Source organism: Gymnodraco acuticeps, unplaced genomic scaffold, assembly GCF_902827175.1.
Source record: "Gymnodraco acuticeps unplaced genomic scaffold, fGymAcu1.1, whole genome shotgun sequence".
NCBI classification, from domain to species: Eukaryota; Metazoa; Chordata; class Actinopteri; order Perciformes; family Bathydraconidae; genus Gymnodraco; species Gymnodraco acuticeps.
In genome coordinates, this window is record NW_022990389.1 from 190,883 (window position 1) to 210,858 (window position 19,976).

General features: G+C 42.8%; 1 protein-coding gene across 1 annotated transcript in view; it reads left to right on the forward strand.

Moving 5' to 3' along the window:
• LOC117551548 (vacuolar protein sorting-associated protein 13B) overlaps window positions 1-19,976 on the forward strand; it is a gene marked incomplete at its 5' end in the record, with an annotated part of 227,326 nt that overhangs the window by 188,193 nt on the left and 19,157 nt on the right. Inside the window, 7 exon segments of the mRNA XM_034224450.1 lie at window positions 1,497-1,763; window positions 4,204-4,287; window positions 4,699-4,874; window positions 11,758-11,928; window positions 16,072-16,279; window positions 17,642-17,830; window positions 18,460-18,606. Of these exon segments, the coding sequence (XP_034080341.1) occupies window positions 1,497-1,763; window positions 4,204-4,287; window positions 4,699-4,874; window positions 11,758-11,928; window positions 16,072-16,279; window positions 17,642-17,830; window positions 18,460-18,606 (1,242 nt within the window).

Here is a 19,976-nt window from a genome sequence, read left to right on the forward strand (position 1 = left end):
TTACTTAAGTCAATTTAAAACTGCTACATGTCTCCAATGCTACTTTTCGCTAGATAGAGTTTGCTCAGTTGTTGTATTATTTTCATGTTTGGTATTTCCTTGTAAAAAATATGTTATGCATTTAAATTGTATATATAAGCTGTAAGGTTAACCAAAATAGTTATTGAACTTTGTAGTCAGTTTCTACAATAAAGAAGAGACCATGGTTAGCATATCCCTAATGTTGGAAAAGAGTCTACAGAAAGACAGTCCTGGCTGCACTTATTATTGAGTAGAATTGTGATGATAAAATACAACAGTAATAAACAAGGTCAAGTTTTTTTTTAAATCAAGAAAATAGAGGGATGGTTCATATTATGTTCCCGCTAACCTGTGAAACCATTTGTAAGTGGTTCAGAAGTACTACATGCCTGGCCGTTTCCCAGCGCTCATTTTTGAATGAGCAGTTTTTTTCATTTGTATGTTATTATTTTAATAGTTACTTTTTTTCAATTTTCATAATCTGTTTTATTACACTTAAACAAAAGCATATGAGCTTAAAGCCATCCAACAACACATTGTACCCCATCGATTCCCAGAGAAGTTCTGAGGGAATCAAAACGTGAATCATGGTTGTTTTTTTCCACGAATACAAGGCAGACTCATGTATTCCTGATAATGCAGAGATGCCGTAAGATTTTAGCGGTGACACTTTGTTATATAAACAGTGTCAAGTGTCACACATGTCTCTCTCCCGTCCTCCAGACAAAACAGACACAGCTCTTGCATTCCTTCCTCCGTTTGTCCCAGCCAGACTGTGTTTACTTCTTGTTCCCATTGCATCCAGTGTAAGGGAATGAGTGTTGGTCACATCCAATCACAACACAAAGCTGAGAGTGGGACAGAGGCTGCCACTACAGAGGAAATGGTCTCCCGCCTGCGAAAGCACACCTCATCTTTTGTTTTTTTGGTTATCACTCAGAGCTGTGCAGACCCTTACTGTTTAGCGACCCCCTGGTCTTTTATTTTGAAGGCCCCCTTATATTTTATATTGGCACCTTAAAACAACCCAAAAATCACCCTTGTATAGATCTCTGTCACTCAAATACACATACACATCTGCAAACACACATGTATTCTATACATATTATACACACTGGGCACACGGATGCCCGTGGGGAGAACACATGTGAAGACAGGTGCACCTATGCACCTACTGTCATTACCAAGTCATCTGTTGATTCTTTCTATTTAAAGCGTTGAATCATTTCTCTATAAGAAAGAAAATATCGAACAAAGCTTTACATTTCTTGATTTATTCAAACTGTACACAGTTTTCATTCATTTTCATAAAAGTGACAAGCAAAACTTCTTCACATCTTCCTAATTTCTCAGATTTTTCTGTCAATGATGGCAGCCAGGAAAATAAATAATGTTATGGCTAACCCTAACCCTAGCCTGCTGACATGAATTTGTTTGATTTGAGGGACTCTCCCCTGTGACCTTCCTCTCTGCAGGTGATCATCTGTGGGCGGCAGGTGATGCTCAGCTACCTGACTCAGCACATTGAGCTGCGGGTGGTGCAGCACTACGTCGGGCCTGACGCTCAGACCGTGGTGAGGGAACACTGTGACTGTCTGGAGGCAGGGGCCAAGCTGCCATCATATGTGCTGGAGGACGCTGAGATGACGGAGCTCTGTGTGAGGGCCAGAGGTGATGAAGACTGGTCCCAGGATGTCCAGCTCGAGAGGAGGGAGAGGGGCCCCAGCAGCTCTGTGGTGCAGGTGTGGTAACACAAACACACTCTTTAAAGGTCCAATGTCATGGCCATTTCTACTGATCATAATTCCATTGTTGAGGTAAACTAAAATAGATTCACATTGTGCAATTTTACAAAATGTCATTGGTTTCTCAAACAGCATCTCTGTAAAGTATGTGTATTCACTCTCTGTCCTAAACGGCTTGTTGGAGCTCCTGCCCCCCCCCCCCCCCCCCCTATGAGCCCATTGGCCGTCTGCGAGAGAGCGAGGCACAGCGAAACCCAGCCCGAATACACACACAAACATTATTTCAAGGTAGCACATGGCGACTGTCGATTTACAAATGACCATTTTGGGGATGAAGTATTCCTGAAGGTGAATGTAGTGAAATGTGTTTTCTATGTCCTTGTGACGAAGGTAACTTCGTCACTATGGACTGACGGCTTCAGGCCGGGTAATATTGCACTTTATTAGCGTGATTGCACAGTACAGTTGATGTCTGTGGCTGATGATTGTGTGCACCTGGTGCCCTGTGTTGTCTCCTCCCCCCTCACCTGTGTCTTGTTGTGCTGATTAGAGTGGGTGTATTTAGGGTCTGTTGCCCTGTCTGTTTGAGAGGCTGGTAGGGTGTGTGAGATCCTTGAGGCTGGTGGCTGTGTGCACAGGAACAGCAAGATTGAGGCTGTGTCCTGTGCTCAATTTTAATAAATGCCCACGTCGGGTTATATATTTGGACGTTCTGCCTCTGCCTCCTTGCTTGGTCTGGGCCGCTCAACGGTCAGCTTCACAGTCCTAAAGACCAGTATGAATGCTCTTAACTCTTATAGACCACATTAGTTCATTTAAATGTCATTTTTAATTTCAAAGATGTTTGATATGGATGTCCTACACGAACACAGATAAATACTCTCATTGCTCGCACAACAACTTCCAACTGGCTCTTCAGCCACACACACATTTGGAGCCGGTGAGTGGACCACCAGCTGTGACGGATCCTCTCTCTGGGTGGCCGCAGTGGCAGAGCTTCTCACAGTCAGAAAACAGATTGAGATCTTCCCTTCAGATAGGCTTACAAAGGCCCGCAGACCCATAACCTGACCATGTTGAGAGGCAGAACATACAGTTTATGCCCTCTCATAACAACGCTAACCATTGACAGGAAACACTAGCTGATATGTGGGCACGAGGAGAGCTTTGAAGGCACTTTCACACTGCTGGATGAGTGCCAGAAGATCTCTCCTCTCCGTCCCTGCTGCTCTGGCTCTGTGTGGCTCTGTTCTGTATGTTTTAGATCTTATTCTCTGTTCTCTTCCTGCCTATATAATCCCCATGCTGTTAACAGCTAGCTAGTTTCTGCAGCTCCAGCTTCTGTGTGTCTGAACATTTCAGACTATTCCAGTCTGTGCTGTTATCTCTTATCAGACATTCATTACACATATGGAGGCTTGGCTCTGAATGAGAGAGCTGCCTGGACTAGTAGCTGGGTCCTCAGAACTCTCTATCTCTGTCTGTCTCCTGCTATTTCACTCTCGTTCCCTCCCTTTCTTCTACCTTTCGCCCACACACTGCCTCACTCATCTATCTTGTAGTTGTTAACTCCTTTTCTTTATTTACTTCATGCTCTGGCATTTAGCTCGTCCACCTGGTCCGGCCTCTCTCCCTTGAACATGTGTCTCCTTTCTCATCTGTCTCCTTGTTATCTGTATCGGTTATCCATCTGAAGTAACTCCTCTTCCTCATATCTCACCTTCCTCCTCCCTATCCATTTTTTCCAACATCTTTCATTACCCTTGTACTTTACTTTTGAGAAAGTACAGGAGGTCATCTTGACCTCATTCCAGCTGTGAGTGTTTCCTGTGGATCAGGCTTATAAAGTATCTGTTTCCCAATGTTCACTCCCTCATCCCAACAAGGCTGTTTTGCAAGGCCCACTATATCAAAACTGATGTTTGTTCTGTCTCTTTGCTCCACTCTGATGTCCCCACTAGTACATAAAGTCTGCAGTCTGTCATAAACTAGACCACTTGTAAAGTGCCTTGGCATCTCAAGGCGTTAATGAGGAGCAAGGAGTAAACGGGACAACAGCAGGAACATGCCCAGACTTTCAGTGGACACATTCCCAGCACTTCAATCTTGCTCATATTTAACAGTCTGTAATGTCCGATTATCTGGCAGATAACAGTCACCTCTTGAAAGTGTGTTGGCAGGCTTTAGGGAGATCTAACTGTTATCTACTGAAAGAAGCAACAAGCACATTTTTTTATGACAATGTGTTGCTGGTGGAAGCAATTAACATTCTGTCAGTGACAAGAGGCAGCAAAGGCATCAGATATCCTTTTGTTTGCATTACAACCATAAGCAAACACAATGAAGTTGCACTTCAGTGTTCTTGATCTATCTTTTCTTACCAACCCTGTACATCAATGGTAGACATGTTCTGAACAGTGCAGTGTGTCTCTTTCAGGTGCCTTGCTCCAGTGGAACTTTGCTCTATGTTTGGTGCACTCTTTTCACAATTGAATCTGATACTCACATGCAGCAGAGAGTGGTGAGTGTCCCTGCATAATGTGGCATGATTGTGTTGTTGTTTTTTCTCACACTGTATCTGTTTATGTGGAGGTTTTTCTACCAATTCTTAGTTAATGACTAAGGAGCACCAAAGCATTACATACCCATATGCATAAAAGACAGTGGATGTGGTAAAGCAGAACTTCTCATTTTTGTGGTATAATCTGAGAAAACATTTCCACAGACCAGCTTGGTTTGTTTGTTTTTAAGTTATGCAATCTGTGCTATTGTGATATTGATTGCTTCTATATTTTTAACCCAGTGTTTCTTATCAGAATAGCTTTAATTCATTCACAGTCCAAAACGAGAAAACAGACTTTATATGGATTAAAAAGAGCTAATGAAAACATCCACTAACTGATGACTGTTCTGTATGAATGTCCTGTTTCAGGTGGTCTTTAGTCCACTGTTTGTTATGAGGAGCCACCTGCCAGATCCAGTAATCCTCCACGTAGAGAAGAGGAGTCTGGGACTGAGAGAGAGCCAGCTGATCCAGGGCCAGGGCCACCAGGAGCCCCTGCTGAACACGGAGGCCGACCTCACACACCACCTTACCTTCCAGGCCAGGTAAAAAGAAGAGAACATCTCACTTGCTTTTAACATTTACAACAGTGGCGGCTGGTGGAAAATATTTTTGGTGGGGCTGTTGATATAGTGAGTACAATTTTTGGGGGAGAAATGACCCCTTAAATTAGGACTTCTTGTGATGTAATGGCGCGTTTCCAGTGCAGCGCGGAGCTCGCTTTAATGCTGCGTTCAGACCGGACGCGATGCGAATATTCGCTTCGCTCTAAACGCTCCTATCGCATCGCTCTAGTCGCTCGAGTTTCACCGCGGCTGCCAGCTGTGTTTACTCGCATCATTCAAACAAGACGCGCTGGCTCGGGAGCTACAACTACAACAAGATGAACATATTTTACCGTGATTAAATTGTAATACACGTTTCTAAATGATGCCGACGTAACAACATACTGATACCGGTTAGTAAAAACCATGAATTAATGCTTTGACAAGTCTGCAGACAGACGGCAGGCGAAAAACCTTTTAGAATGCTTGTTTTCTGAATGGAGCTTGGCTAAGCTAACGTTATATATGCTCCGACCGTCCACACTCACAACAACGGCCTATACAGACATAAATAAACCAGCGACTGTATTCTCCATGACACAGACAGTCTGTGGTTTGTACTTGTTTAACTTTTGTCTAGTTTCTGAACAGATCGTAACAGCCTCCCCAGCTGTTTGAAGAGCAAGCATGGGAAACAAAAGACAGCATTTACCTGTTTGCATCCAGCTAGCCATGCCTTTCTGGTGTACCAGCTACGTGAGAAGCCTCGTTGATACGTTTTGTCTTTTTCACGAGCTTGCTGCGATATATACAAATCGGGTTGGTCCGGTCCAAGGTCTTTAAGCAACAGTTTATCTCCCAAACTTCTCCTTTCGAAAGGATTGGAGAGTAGCTCTTGAACGGAATTGGGCGGGGACCGAGGTCCGGCGACTCCACCTGCACACGAAGCCATTCTCATCCAACTCATCCAACACCTTGGTCACTCACGAGTCTAAAAAACAACTCACGTCAACGCACGTAAGCAACGTGAGCGCCAACGTGAGCGCCCTCGTGACCAAAATATTTGACGGCGCTGATTGGCTGAAATTATGTTTCGGCGGCACAGTTTACTATTGAGACTTTTGCAACGTGCTGGTTGCTGCTGTTTGTCTCGGGGGCTCCTTGCAAGGCGCCCGGTAAACTAATGCCATGGGCAAGGCCAGGCAGGAAACATGTGACTTATCAGTAACTTTAGACATCGTAACACAATTTTAAACGAGATTTTATTGTAGATTATACATTTTACTGATACCAATTGTATGATATGTACCTTGTTCAATAAAAATATAAAATATATATATTTTTTAAATATATATTTTTTAATTTAATATTTTTTTTAATATTTTTTTTTTATGTGGGAAGAGGTGGGGCGGCGCCCCTATGGGCCGGCCGCCACTGATTTACAAGTGTACATCCTTAAAAGGCAAAGTAAAATAAAGTGTATAAAATGCCTTTGTACATTATCATGATATATATTCTGAAAACTCAGTAAAGCTGTACCAAATAGTTTGAAGCATTAAAGCTTCATTAATAACTTTGACCTTCGATTTCTTTGCATCATGTTTGAGGACGGTATATTTTACACAGTTGCAGATAAATATGATGCTACACTAATATTATTAGTATTATATAAAAGACAGGCTCTGACTCTGGTCTTCTGTAATGGGCTTGTCATGCTTCCATTCAGCAAAGATAGAGAGACACTTACTTAAAGAGCAACTTGCAGGTTTGTTTTTTTACTAGATTTATGCTTAACCTTGCCTGAAAATTATAATAATGAGGAGCCGTTTTGAGCTCTGCTACTAAAAACTGCTTTTTTTTAACGTCAAACGCGTCATATTACGTCACATGGGGGAGCACATTTCTCGGACTCCTTTTCTGCCCAATCCGCGGTAGTAGTTTGTAGTTTGTAGGTTTGAGCGGTTGTGATTTAGTGAGCTGGTATTTTTTCGGTAATTTTACATTGCATTTCACCATTTGTAATCACAAACTCCAGCCTGTCAGGACATCGAGTCCACAGTTTCCCTCACAGGAAAAGGACCGGAGCTAGCGTTCGTTCCTGGGTGCATCCACCTCCCTGCAGCACATACTCTCCACAGCTGAGATCTATCAAACAAAACGTTTATCAGGAAACCGTATTACATCTCTCTCTCCCCCCCTTCGCTCCTCTCTCTCTCTCTCCCCCCCCCCCCCCCCCCTTCGCTCCTCTCTCTCTCTCTCCCCCCCTTCGCTCCTCTCTCTCTCTCTCCCCCCCTTCGCTCCTCTCTCTATCCCCTCCGGTACACAGCACCGTAAGACGTAGTGTGGAGTTGCATTAGGTAACGCGAGATACGGCTGATACTTGCGCATTAGTTTCTGTTATGGATCAGTATCAACAGTCCTGCCAGTAACGTTAGTATATTATCAATACTACTTTAGTTATAGCCTGATATATGATAGCTAACTTTACAATGTTGTGATGTGACGTTAGTTAACATTAACTGAAGCTAACTCCGGTCACTCACCAAGACAGCTGCACTGTTCTCCACTGGTTCTCCTCACACCACAGCTCCATTTCTCTCCGATGGCCGTTATTTCTTCTAATCCTTGGCTGCTCCTGGTCTCTTGGACGCCTAGCAGGCTCATCATTATAATCATATGCATTCAAATATATATTTTCAACCTCTTCTGTGTCAAAACTAGCATTGTGACCCATGTTTATTCATATGTTAGACCGGCCTCTCTCCCCCATGTTACGTCACCCGCGGGAGGTCACGAAGGGAGGCTTTTTTTATGCGGAAGTAAAAATGTCTTACAAAAACCACGCCAGATGTCACTGTAGTACAGGGGTCTCCAACCTTTCTTCATCTGAGAGCTACTTTGAAAAAATGAAAGTGGCCAAGAGCTACTTGCATCACATCGCATTTATTCACATAGCCCTCATCAGTTGAATTAAGCTATACTTTTGTACACGTGTGAAATTGCCATAACTAAAGCTTATCACAAATCTTAACTTCACATCAAGGTCCGTGAAAATGAAAATGTCTCACATATTATTATGGCCCACATAGTAAGTACATCACTGAAAATTCACATACATGTCCTTAATAACCACCTTACAAGCATCTTATGCGGTACATGTGTAAAATAAGTGCATTCATGAATGGCGCTGCATGGAGTCCACCATAGAGGTGTATGCTGGAGTGTACCCACTTAGGTTCACTCTAATAGAGTCATTTGAATGTTGATCAGACGGTCTTGTTCTGTATTTAGATTTCATGACATTCATGTCAGAAAAAGCTGCTTCACAAAGGTCTGCAGAACAGAACCAAATAAAGCAGACATTTCAGTCACTATCAGCCATTAGGGGAGGGGGCGGGTTTGGAGGAACGGAGAGGAGACGTTGATCGCGGAAGCTTTCCTCCTGCCTTCACAAACTTTACACAAGTATTTATCAACTGAAAATAGCAAGAGGACATTCATACTCTGCAATCCAAGACTTGATTAAATCCACCAAAAACCTGACATGACGATAACGAGTGTTTTTCAAAAAACACAAATCCCTGCTGTGTGTCTCTGAGCCGCAGCGACACGGCCTGATTCAGAGCGGGTCATTCTGCTGTTGGTTCTGGACTGGTGTTGGTGGATAAAGCAGACTGCTCCATGTGTGGTGTCGCTGTGCCGCTGTCACGTCTGTTCCTTGATCACTGCGTCACCGACCAATTTGATATTCGTGTGACAGAAACAATTCTAAAATAAAAAAACTTTATTGTCCAGCCGCGGCTGAAAAATCAAGAAGCAACCTTACTACACTATAATCGATAATGGAGTGGCGAGCTACTGAAAAGCTGCCCGATCGACGTGTTGGAGAGCCCTGCTGTAGTGTATATTTATGTATATTGTTTTGAAAATCTAGTGTATACATCCTTTTCCTACACATTTATTCACTGGGGTCTCTAACCTGCAAGTTGCTCTGTGGTTTCACACCACATTCTGATTCTTGCGAGCCAACATGAAGACATGATCCTGGGTTAGTGCAGGCACATTTGATGGGAATAGGAAGCCAGCTTGGCAGCAGCCGAGCCACTGCTCCAATTCCAACATGTCAGGTTGGACCAGAATTACACCTTATTGAGGTACAGGCCCAGACAGAGAGCAGGTTAATGGCCCCTTATTGGCTACTTATTTGTCTGTGTGTGTTTGTGTAGAGGATTGTGTTTGTCTATGCACACGTATGCACGGTTGGAGGAGTAGTATGTATGCACACATGTGTCCTGGTATCCATGTGTGGTCTACATGTCATTGTCTTTGTTTTCCATGTGCCAGTGTTACCTCATTCACACCAACGGTGTTTCAGGGCCGGTTCGGAGCTGGAGCTTGAAAAGCACCGGGTTTTCCTCTTCACACCGCAGCGGAGCCGCCTCTTAGCTCCGGAATCCGGTTCATTTCAAGCACCAAAAAATGGTCCGGCTAGAGCAAAAGCACCGCATACGTCACGCTTACTTCGAGGCGGGGGCAGGGGCGGGATCAACTCCTGAACAACAACAAAAAGCCCGCGTTTTATCCAGCTTGTACACAACGATGGAGAAACTTAACAAGCAGCAGTGGTCCACTGAGGAGACCAGCTACCTGCTGGGAATCTGGTCTTCCGAAGAGGTACAGAGGAAGCTGGAGCACAATCGGCCATTGTTGTTGTTGTCGGTGTGAGCTGTGAGGGGTTTCCGTGCGGTTTGGCTTTATAAAGCAGGCACGCAAACGGCTACGTCATGACGCAAACAATGACGCAATGACGCAGCACCAGTCGGACTCTGGGCAGTGTGAAAAGAGCCGGAGCTAAACCGAAGAACCGGTTCTGAACCTGAAAAGCTCTAGCACGGAGCTTGAACCGGAGTTGCGTTGGTGTGAATGAGGTATGTGAGTCACTTTGCCACTTTGTGAGTAAATCACTGCTGCGCCTGGTTCTCGGTCGGTGTGTGTTCACGCTCTCTCATACTCACCAAACCCCCTTTGAGAGACAGCTCCTTACTGTATATATTGTATTATGTTAGGTCCCACTAAGCAAAGTCAGTTGTCAAAATGTTATTTTATGTGCAAATTTGCACATAAAATAAATACCATGTATTCCATCTGTAGGTCATATGATATCTTATAACACCACTATGGTACCTCATGTGTCATGTCACAACATTTAAAAGATAGATGCTTTATTCCAAAGTGTCTCATGAGTGTTTATGTGTCAGTATGGGTGGCCCCAGGAGAAATAACAACCATATGTATATACTGTATTGATGTTGTTCCAACCATATTTGTTGTCTGTACATCTTTAATCTATGTTGTTTTATGAAAGAAACATCACCCCTTTGGTAGCAACCAGTGGTGATGTGAATAAACAGAGTAAACACTGGGTATAACTCACTCCTCCTGAGAGAAATCTTTGCTGTAACTGTTGTGTGTTTAGATATCTAGTCACAAAGTTTGTTTTGATTTCTGCTGCCATAAAGGAACCGCAGTGGCCGTACAGTGACTGGGAATGAATCTGCGCCTATTGCAGAAGATAAATCCTTTTCATAAAGCAAGCTCAGGAACAACTAAGTGTCTTGTCTTTCTGGATTGCCACCACAAAGCATCCCCTTTCTAAACTGCCTCTCACTGCACAAATATACAGACCCCTTTCCTTGAACCCCCAACTCAATCGATCCCTCATCCTCCTGCATCCACAATTGTACATGTACCTTCACTCACATATACACAATAACACACACAACCCCAAACCTCTAGGACAGATCCAATCTCCAATGTTCGCTGGTCAACAGCTCGTCTTTCCTTCCTGTAATTACACATAGTTGTGGGTTCTAATGGACGAGGTGGAGAGCAGAGCTGCGGTCTGTGACACAAGAGACAGACAAGTCTTAACCAGAACAGTTATGTCCCGCTCTCCAAATCTTGGCCACCACATTTGAAAGCTGAGGGTTACAATTAGAAGCCTCTTCAAGTTTCCCCCTTGGGGACTGCTCTGGATGAAAGGCTTCCTGTCAACACCTTGTCCCTCTCCTCTGTCTTGCCCCAGCTCCAAAAGCTATAGCCCCTATGTTCTTTTTATAGCACAATGAGCTCTATTAATAAACTACTGATCTGGGGTTAGGGGGCTGCTACACTTTAGCCAAATAGAACTGGATGAAGCCCAGAGGAAGAGAAGAAGCTATTATAGTTTGGATTTAGTTCCTTTTTTTTTTGTGGCAAAGCCGTAATTGACCAGTGTCTGGGGCTGAGGTATCCAATAGGATTATGTGTTGCCGTTAAGCTTTTTCTATGATCTTTATGAATTTGTGTTTACAAGGCAAGACTGCATGTCTGGACGAAAAAAGCAGAACAAAAGGCAGATGGAGGTTTTAGGGTAAAATCAGAGTTTAGCTTGAGGTCACTTGAATCGTTCTGAACAGAACAATGAGAAAAGTCAGCTCCTGTCAAGAGATGTCTTGTTCTATAGTGAAATTAAAAATATCTTTCAATTGGTTCTGGGGTCAAATAAGTGAAGACGCTTCCTAGGCAGATTTGCTTATATACAGCAGTGATTCACAACCATATGTTTTTATAACCCGAGTATGTCGTTTTTAATTGCATGCCATCAACTATCCCCACAAGAGGGAGGGGGGTAATCAGCATAAATGAAATCAGCTGGTACAGGTCCTGCTTGGCAGCAGGACTTGCAGATTGTTGGGAAAAGTAGGCAAAATGTTTGAATCTCTGAGATATACATGTTCTGTGAGCTATCTATTTCAATGGAAATGTGTTACAGAAAATGGAATACATGGCACATGTTTCTCTTGTTAGAGACATCTGTAACGATTTGTGCTCCGTCTTTCAGGCATGATGAGGATGCTTCCCACTGTGCTGTACCAATCTCCACCAGCCTAATCAAACAGATAGTGCACAAGAATGGAAAGGAGGACAACCTGGAGCACATCCTGGCTGACTTCTACGGTCCAAAGACCTCCACTGGGCCCCCTTGGCCCTACGTAACCAAGGATACTGACAGGTACAGTATTGTGTGCATGTCCAGTGCCCTGCATTTTAATAATAGCCGTCTTGTACTTTTACTTACATGTTTAGTGTTGATCATCTTTTTTTAAACAAATCTTGAGGAGCCCACCTACAAGCACCGGGTTGGCTAAACAAGGGGAAGCAAGGCAGGAAAGAGAAATAATGCCACATCATGCAAGTTCACACATGAAGTGCACAAGCCTCTTTCCTCCAACACACCAGGAGGGTTATGATCCTTTGCAGTCAATATGTGTTATTATTTTCCCTCTTTATTATAGAACTTATGTGACAAGCGTTAAATCTTAATGTTACATTTCATAACAAATTGTATTTAGACCAACCACCATTTTCCTAATAGTAGTCTTCATATGGCATCCAATCCCAAAAGCTCAAAGTTGTGCAAGCAAGCCCTTTAATGAGGGAGGCTTCTCTTTATTACCGAATCTTTGTTCACGTAATAAAACTGTGACTGCAAAGACAATGCAGAGCCATACATCAGAGACCGGAGACTTAGGCTGTCACTCTGTCACAGTCCCACTTTCTCACACTCGTCACAGGGCCTTGCATTCAGTTCAAACTTGGCACAGCTTTGCAGAGCATACAGTGTGTATACTGAATAAATGTGAGCAAATGTGTGTTTATGTGGCCCACGCACACGTCTTTTGTCACAAAGCAATCACATCTTGAAGCAGCGGAAAGACACGCAGCCATATGCCCCCCCACAGGCTTGAGCTACAGAGAGTGGATCTGTCTGTGGTCGCCCGGGTTTCTCTGCTTCTATCCATACCCAAAGACGCACACAGATTGTTGCCCAACCCACACTCATAACACTGTGTTACAAACGCACATCGCCGCACACATCACCCACATTTAATGTCACACACACTGAGTCTCAGTGAATGGCGGCTATCTGGAGGTGCAGTGTCAGGTTTCTCTGGCAGTCAGACCCCTCTCTTCCTGTGAGACTAAAAGTCCAAATGCACATTTCACATCCTGAGGGGCTATGGCAGTTTGTCTGAAACAGAAATCTGCCACTTTATGTTGAAGAGCCAAAAAGGTACAAGAAAAGCAACACAGTCTCACTCCCTGATCGTCCAGGAGCGACGTTTGGTCAGGGTCCCGTGGCGTGCAGTTGTGACGCTCCGAGGCTCCTTCAGCTTCATAAAGGGACGCAAAGAGCTTTCAACTGATTGCAATGTATTCCCATCGGCGGCGGTATTTGACGCTCATGGAAGCACCGCACTCGTTTATGTCGGCTGCCCTTAAAGGCAATGTGAGCGTCCATTCCCATTGGATAACGGAGGATTGTACACCCGGAAGTAAGTATTCCCCTTACTGTCGATTGATTTTACAGTGATATCTGCACTACTCATCGACTAAAAAACACCAGATTATCCTTGTTAATTACACAATATTGATTGGTTTAAATTGTGTGCAATGCTTTTGTGTTTTTCCCCTTCGATTCGGAGAAACAAATGTTTTTTCTGAGTTTAAGATGGCAGAAGACACTACACTACCCAGAATCCCCAGCTATCGTTTGGGACTACACCATGTGCTCTGTTTGACAAACCCCGTGATTAGTCCTCAAGCTCTGTGATTGGATGTTGGAGTGGCAGTGCGCCAAGGTTACGCCGAGCGTCAAACAGCACTTTGAAAGGGAATGAAGCCCAACAACGGCACACTATCCAAAACAGGATACTTTGCAAATATGGCAGTAGCCATCGATCATCTTAGGATAAGATAAGATATACTTTATTGATCCCAAGTTGGGAAATGTTTTTGTTACTGCAGCATGTAAAACATGCAATTTATTGTTACTTTGTAATTCTACTCCACCACAATTCAGAGGTTAACCTGGTATTTTTACTCCACTACATTTATTTTAGTTACTTTGCAGATTCTGATTCTGACTTTAGTTACACCTGTGTAAAATTCAGGGAAGGTGATTGTCAAGTGCCAACAATCAGGAGAGATATTTGATTGTTGGTGCTTGAGAAGACTAAACATTTATCTACAGATCTCTATAAAGTATATTCATTAATCGTTATTTTCTAATCGTTCATTAAAAACTGTATATAATGGCTATTTTGCACATACTGTATCATATACACAACTACAGTGTAGTTAAGCAATGCATGAAAAACTTGGGTCACAGGTTCCTCAACAGAGCATTACAATACATCTATCTTAACCTAAAGTATAATGTAATGCTTTAATAAAGGTTCATTAGTTTGTCTGTTTTGCACCTCCTCCTATTAATATCTTTGTACATCCGGCACTAAATTGTTTTATTGTAAACATCATTTACAGTATCTTCTTGATATTTTCTGTTCTATATTTCTATCAGACCTTCTACTTTCCCCCTATTTTTGTATGTACTCTTAATATTTAAATGTTTTCATCAAATATAACACATTCAACAAAACATGCAGCAGACCTTAGGTAAGGCAAGGCAAGTTTATTTAGTAAAATAATAGTTTTCGGTCCATTCTGAGGCCCAATCTCTGTAGATAAATAAAGAACTACGACAGATGTGTAATAATGTATGCAGCCAAACCATTTATTACAATGCATTCATGTGATGACTTTCAAAGAGTAAAGCAAGCACTGCTGAATAAAGTATGATTTTATATTTTTTACGAAAAGTTCTTTTCATACGGAATGCAGTTGGAGGTCAACCAATCACAGAGCTTGAGGACTAATCACAGGGTTTGTTGAGCAAAGCTGACAAACCTGACAGCTGACATCCCAAATGACAGCTGAGGATTATGGGTAGTGTAGTGTCTTCGGCAATCCTAAACTCCGAAAAAAATATTTGTTTTTCCGAATCTAAGGGGAAAAGCATTGTACACAATGCTCGGTGAAACCGAACCAACCAGCGAGTGTGTACATATTGTGTCTTAATGAGGCACCTCGGCTCTGATTAAACAGACGTCGTGTAGTGGTTAGGGTAACCCCTTGCTGCAGGCAGTGTATGCGTGTGTTTGTAGCTTTCAAAATCCACACTTCTCAAGACCTCAACTTCAGAGTTGGCAGGTGTGGACAGACACATTCCTTCAACTACCCTTTTGTGAGCTCTGTGATGTGATTTATGAGCCTTAAACTTTTCTGCACTCCGGCTCGAGGTGATTGTCCCATAAAACACTCAAACATGGGTAAATGGTAAGAAAAAGCCATCGTCAGTGTTTAGGGTCCCATTCAACAGCAGGCAGGCTTTGGGTATGGTACGTTTGAGGTGGCAGGTCGGTGGGCTGAGCAGAGACCAGGCGGCCTGGAGGGAGAGGAAGAAGTTAAACCTTTGATGGCTTTGAACTTAGAGTTAGTCTGAGAGAACTGTTTGTTTGGCTCTCTTCTGACACTACGCTGTTTAGGGTTCATGAGACCATGATTACCGTGAAATGACTGTTGTGTTGGTGGATCAGTGGGAAAATGGTTCCGTGTTTCAGTCTGTTTGTCTGTGTCTCCACATGCCTGTGTGTGTTCCCAGATGTCTTGTCAACTGTTCTCTGTATCTGTTTGTATTGCATAACTTGTGTGCAGACCTTTTTCTTCCTATGTATTTGTTTAGCCTGACTGATTGTCATTGTGTTCTGCATTGTATAACAGTCAAATAATTGTTTGTTTATATGCAACACATTTCAATGTCGGTTTAAAGCTGTGCGCTGCACTGTGTAACACATGTCCATAGCTGATTTACATGAGTAGACAGATGAAATGATGTCCTTAATCTAAGGAATTGAGCATAAATGATTTTTATTACCAAGCTGAGAATAATTGTTGTTTGTAAATACTGCATTACAGGTAGCTGCGTGTCTGTCTCCCTGTCTATATGTATGTCATTATAGCTATGTATCTCAGTGAAGTGTTTACAGTCCATGCACACATAGCCTCACTGCGGTATGGGAAAGAAACTCAGAGCAGTAGAAATGAGCTTTGAATGTCATTGTTTTTGACAGAATAGATTCATGTTTGACTCTTTGAAGGGCTGTTTAAGATGTATGCATAATCATCAGCATCATCACTGCAAAGACCAAAGCCTCCACTGACTGTCTGTGTTTATATACTTAATATCTGCCAATAGGTCACTATTAGAGTGTACTTATTTGATTGATTTCTACAGTCTGTTCCCTCCCCACAGGTCGGTGCTGGAGCCCCTGGCCCAGTGGGACAGTCCCATGCAGGTGAAGTTATCCTGCTGGAAGTCGGGTCTCAACACTCTGCTGGTAGAGCTGTTGCCCTGGGCCCTGCTGGCCAACCACTCCAAATGGGACCTGTGGCTGTTTGAGGGAGAGACAATCGTCCTGCAGATACCAGCCGGAAAGATCATTGTGCCCCCCAACTTTAAGGTATTGTGCCTGCAGAGTAAAGATATTCTGACATACAGTCACAAGCTCTAAAAACACTGGATTATACATTCCCAATAATGGCGTTATCAGCGCTTTCCCTTACACTTCCCTCGCCAGATAAACGCTTATGTCTTCTAAACGGTATGCCTTCAGTTGTTACCTAGCATTCAAGCCGTTAAACTGAAAGATCATGTAATAATGAAGACATCAGGGTTACTTTCTCAGACTAAATCACCCTCCACCGACACAGACAGTTGACGGGACTTGCATTTATCTAGCACAAATCAAACCTTCTGACACCGGTACCCAAGGTGTGAACATTCGTACAATGATGGCAGAGGCTCATCAGAAACAGAAGACTGTTTCCTGAGCTGAGGGGTTAGTAAACTGAACATCACATGTTCTTAATGTTCTTACTGTGCACCTCTTACATCTTTATATAATACTTTCATACCATTTGCTATGCTATGTGAAACAAGCCATATTGCATGAATGTTTCCAATCAGGTCAGAATTTAAGTGTTGGAAAAATACTGCTAAGTAAAGCAAATTCTGACTGTATTTCCAAATTTGAGCCACTGTATGTAATGCAGTGATCTTCCTATTGCTCTGATAGGTATAGATAGATACTGTATTTATTTTTGCCTTTAGGCAAGACAACCTTTATTATGAAACCTGCTCTGTACTCATCTGGACTAATACAACTGTTCTCAAAGCGGCAATACAACAATATTCCCTGCATGTCTTTATCTACAGCCAAGCTCTGTCACTCTTTTCTGTAGAAATGTCTTCTCTCTGGCTTCTGACATCAGAAGAAGAGGTCTGCAGATGTTTTTCCCACTGTGGAACATAAAACACATACACAGATTCTTCAACTAACAAAGCGCTCAGCAGCAAGGCAGCGTATCAAAGAGCAATTGCTGATATGGTTCATCTCAAAAATGTGTAAAAGCTTTTGTCATAGGAACAAATAAAACATTATTTCAACCTGCTCCTGCTGTTTATCATAGCAGGAGCAGTGAAAAGTAGTTTTGGTGTCTGTCCGCTGAGAAGGTTGCTGTTTGATGGGCATGTTTGATGAGGCTGATAGCTGCAGAGCCAGATAAACAGCAATCAGCCAACATCAGTAATGGAAGTAATATCCTCCTCAATCCAGGACTTTTTGTAAAGTTATGCACGGAGCATGAAAACATGGACACAAACTTGAGTTGTTGGTTTTGAAGCCACAGTTGATACAATCAGTTACAGACCATTTTAATATTCAAATAAAAAAATGGCAGTGTTTGACCTTTCTCTTTCCTTGTAATTCCTTATCTGATTTCCTTTCTCCCCCTTTCTTGCCCTCTTATCCCCCTCCACCCAGGAAGCCTTCCAGATTGGTATCTACTGGGCCCATACTAACACTGTCCACAAGTCCACTGCTCTCAAACTGGTGCATGACCTGACTTCTCCTCGGTGGAAGGAGGGATCAGGCTCAGAGGTGGTCACTCTGGATGAGGAGGGGTATGTAGAGGCCGACATCACCCTGGGAGCCTTCCCTGGCAGACAGAAGGTGAAGAAACAAAGCGTTTATAAGTTACAGCGATCAATGCGCATGACATTTCATTTTGGAAAGTCATTGAATTATACATTATAGGAATACATCCCCCTCAAAGTTATCATTGTATATTAGAGTTACTCAACCCGTGTGACCTTAAATTCTTGAAGAAAACTCTCAAGGCTTAAGTTTGCCTTTACTGTGAACGAATAATAAGTAAAAGGGTGCTGCGTTTATCAACAGGAAAGTTACTCTATGTTCACATTTCAACTCCTGCAGTATAATTATAATCCAAGTCTCCCAACACATGCATTTTAATGAAACCTTACTTTTAACACAATCACATGAAAGAGTAGAGCGTCTGCATAAGCATGAAAATGTGTATGAGGAAGTGTTTTAAATCAGAACATTTTTTGTGAAAAATATTTTTCGTTCCCCGAGTCATGAGAGAAAAAGCTTTTCCTGCATTGATTGACAGGGTGAGTCATTTATATGCAAATGTTCATTTTGTGGGTACAAATTTCCTTTAAGAGTTATCGTGAGCACAGGGAAAATGTTCTGTAGTGCAATGCACTATAAAAAGGTATTTGAATGATTGTTCTACTTTATAACTGGCGACTTGGTGTCTGTTGTCTCCTCTGCAGCTGTGTCAGTTTTGTGTGTCGTCTGTGGTGAGGCATGGTATTCAGATTCTACAGTTAGAAGACAGAACCATCCTGGTCAACAACACTCCTCACACCATTCAGTACAGGCCTCTGCTGACGGACCATGCCCTGGGAACTGACGGCCAGGTAATGTGCATTAACAAACTGTGTCCTTTTACTTTACACTGAATAAGGGTTTCTCTGAATCACACTTTTCAAACTATCAACACACAAAGGAAGTCTTTCACTTAATGAAATATTGTCAGTCATTTCATCTCTGGGTACTTTTTTGTTCACGATTAAATGCACCAGTAGTCTGTGCAATACCCATTCTGGTTTAAATGTATATTATGTTAAATGTATCAGTTACATTGTAAAACAAAACACAACCACCACTCCGTAGAAACACTGCTGGAAGGTTTTGTTGTCTCTGCTTTTCGGTCTGTGCCTGCTGATCTGAAACAGAAGTAAATAAAAACAATGTACCAATCTGTTCCCATCCTCAGATAGCAATGCTTTGTAATATACACCTGCTAAAGGGGTGCCTTGCTTCTGTATCAGCACAGCCATGGGAAGAGAGACACCAAGGGGCGGGGATGAGAACGGGCTGCACCCCCTGCTTTTATGCTGCCCCCCCCCCCCCTGCTTTGTTGAGCCCCAGAATTGTCCTGAATTCATTAAATAGGAGGGGGAAATCTATCACAACACATCTCTAATGCATGGGTCAGTAGTCATGATATTCTTATATGAGTTTTTGCACACTATACATTAAAAAGTTAAAACAACTGCTTGTGCTGGCATAAAGTATAAGAACATTTTCCGGTTAAACAAGGCTAAATATTTCATACATCACAACATCTACCCAGTCTCAAATTCCCAACCAGCTTAGTCTTTGCTCCATCTCTTTACAACACAGTGAAAAAGTGTAAATTCTGGGCCCAAAGCATTCATTCCTCACTGCTGCCTCACAACCATACGGCCTCGGTGTGCGTCTTCATGTGCATGTGTGTGTTGGCCCTGCATCATGTCTGTCCTGTTCTCCTCAACTTCCTCAAGCTTCACACATACGGTATATTCCCAATGCACATTACTCACACACATCCACCCAGCACTAGCACACGTACTCATTGCTCAGACGTAAGCAAGCCGTTTTCCATCAGATCATGCTGCTCCCCCTCTCCCGACTCCACCATTTTTCACCATGTGGCAATGGCACTTCATTGGGACATTAGACAAACACCCAGAATTGGATGCAGGTTTCCCCTCTCGCTTTCATGCTGCTTGTCCCCAAAGAGAGCAACAATGCAGTGATGTCATTTAACGAGCCTTCAGATGCTCTTAAAGGAGGATGGCAGAGCTTGCCAGTTGCCACTAATTGACTGAAAAAACTTTTTTAGAAAAAGAGCTTTAAAAAACTAAATAGGGAGCGGTGGGCTTAACAATAACACAGACCACAAACAAGGCAAGGAATGCCTTTCTAGTCGCTCTATTCATCATGCTTAGAGCCTAATCCCTGC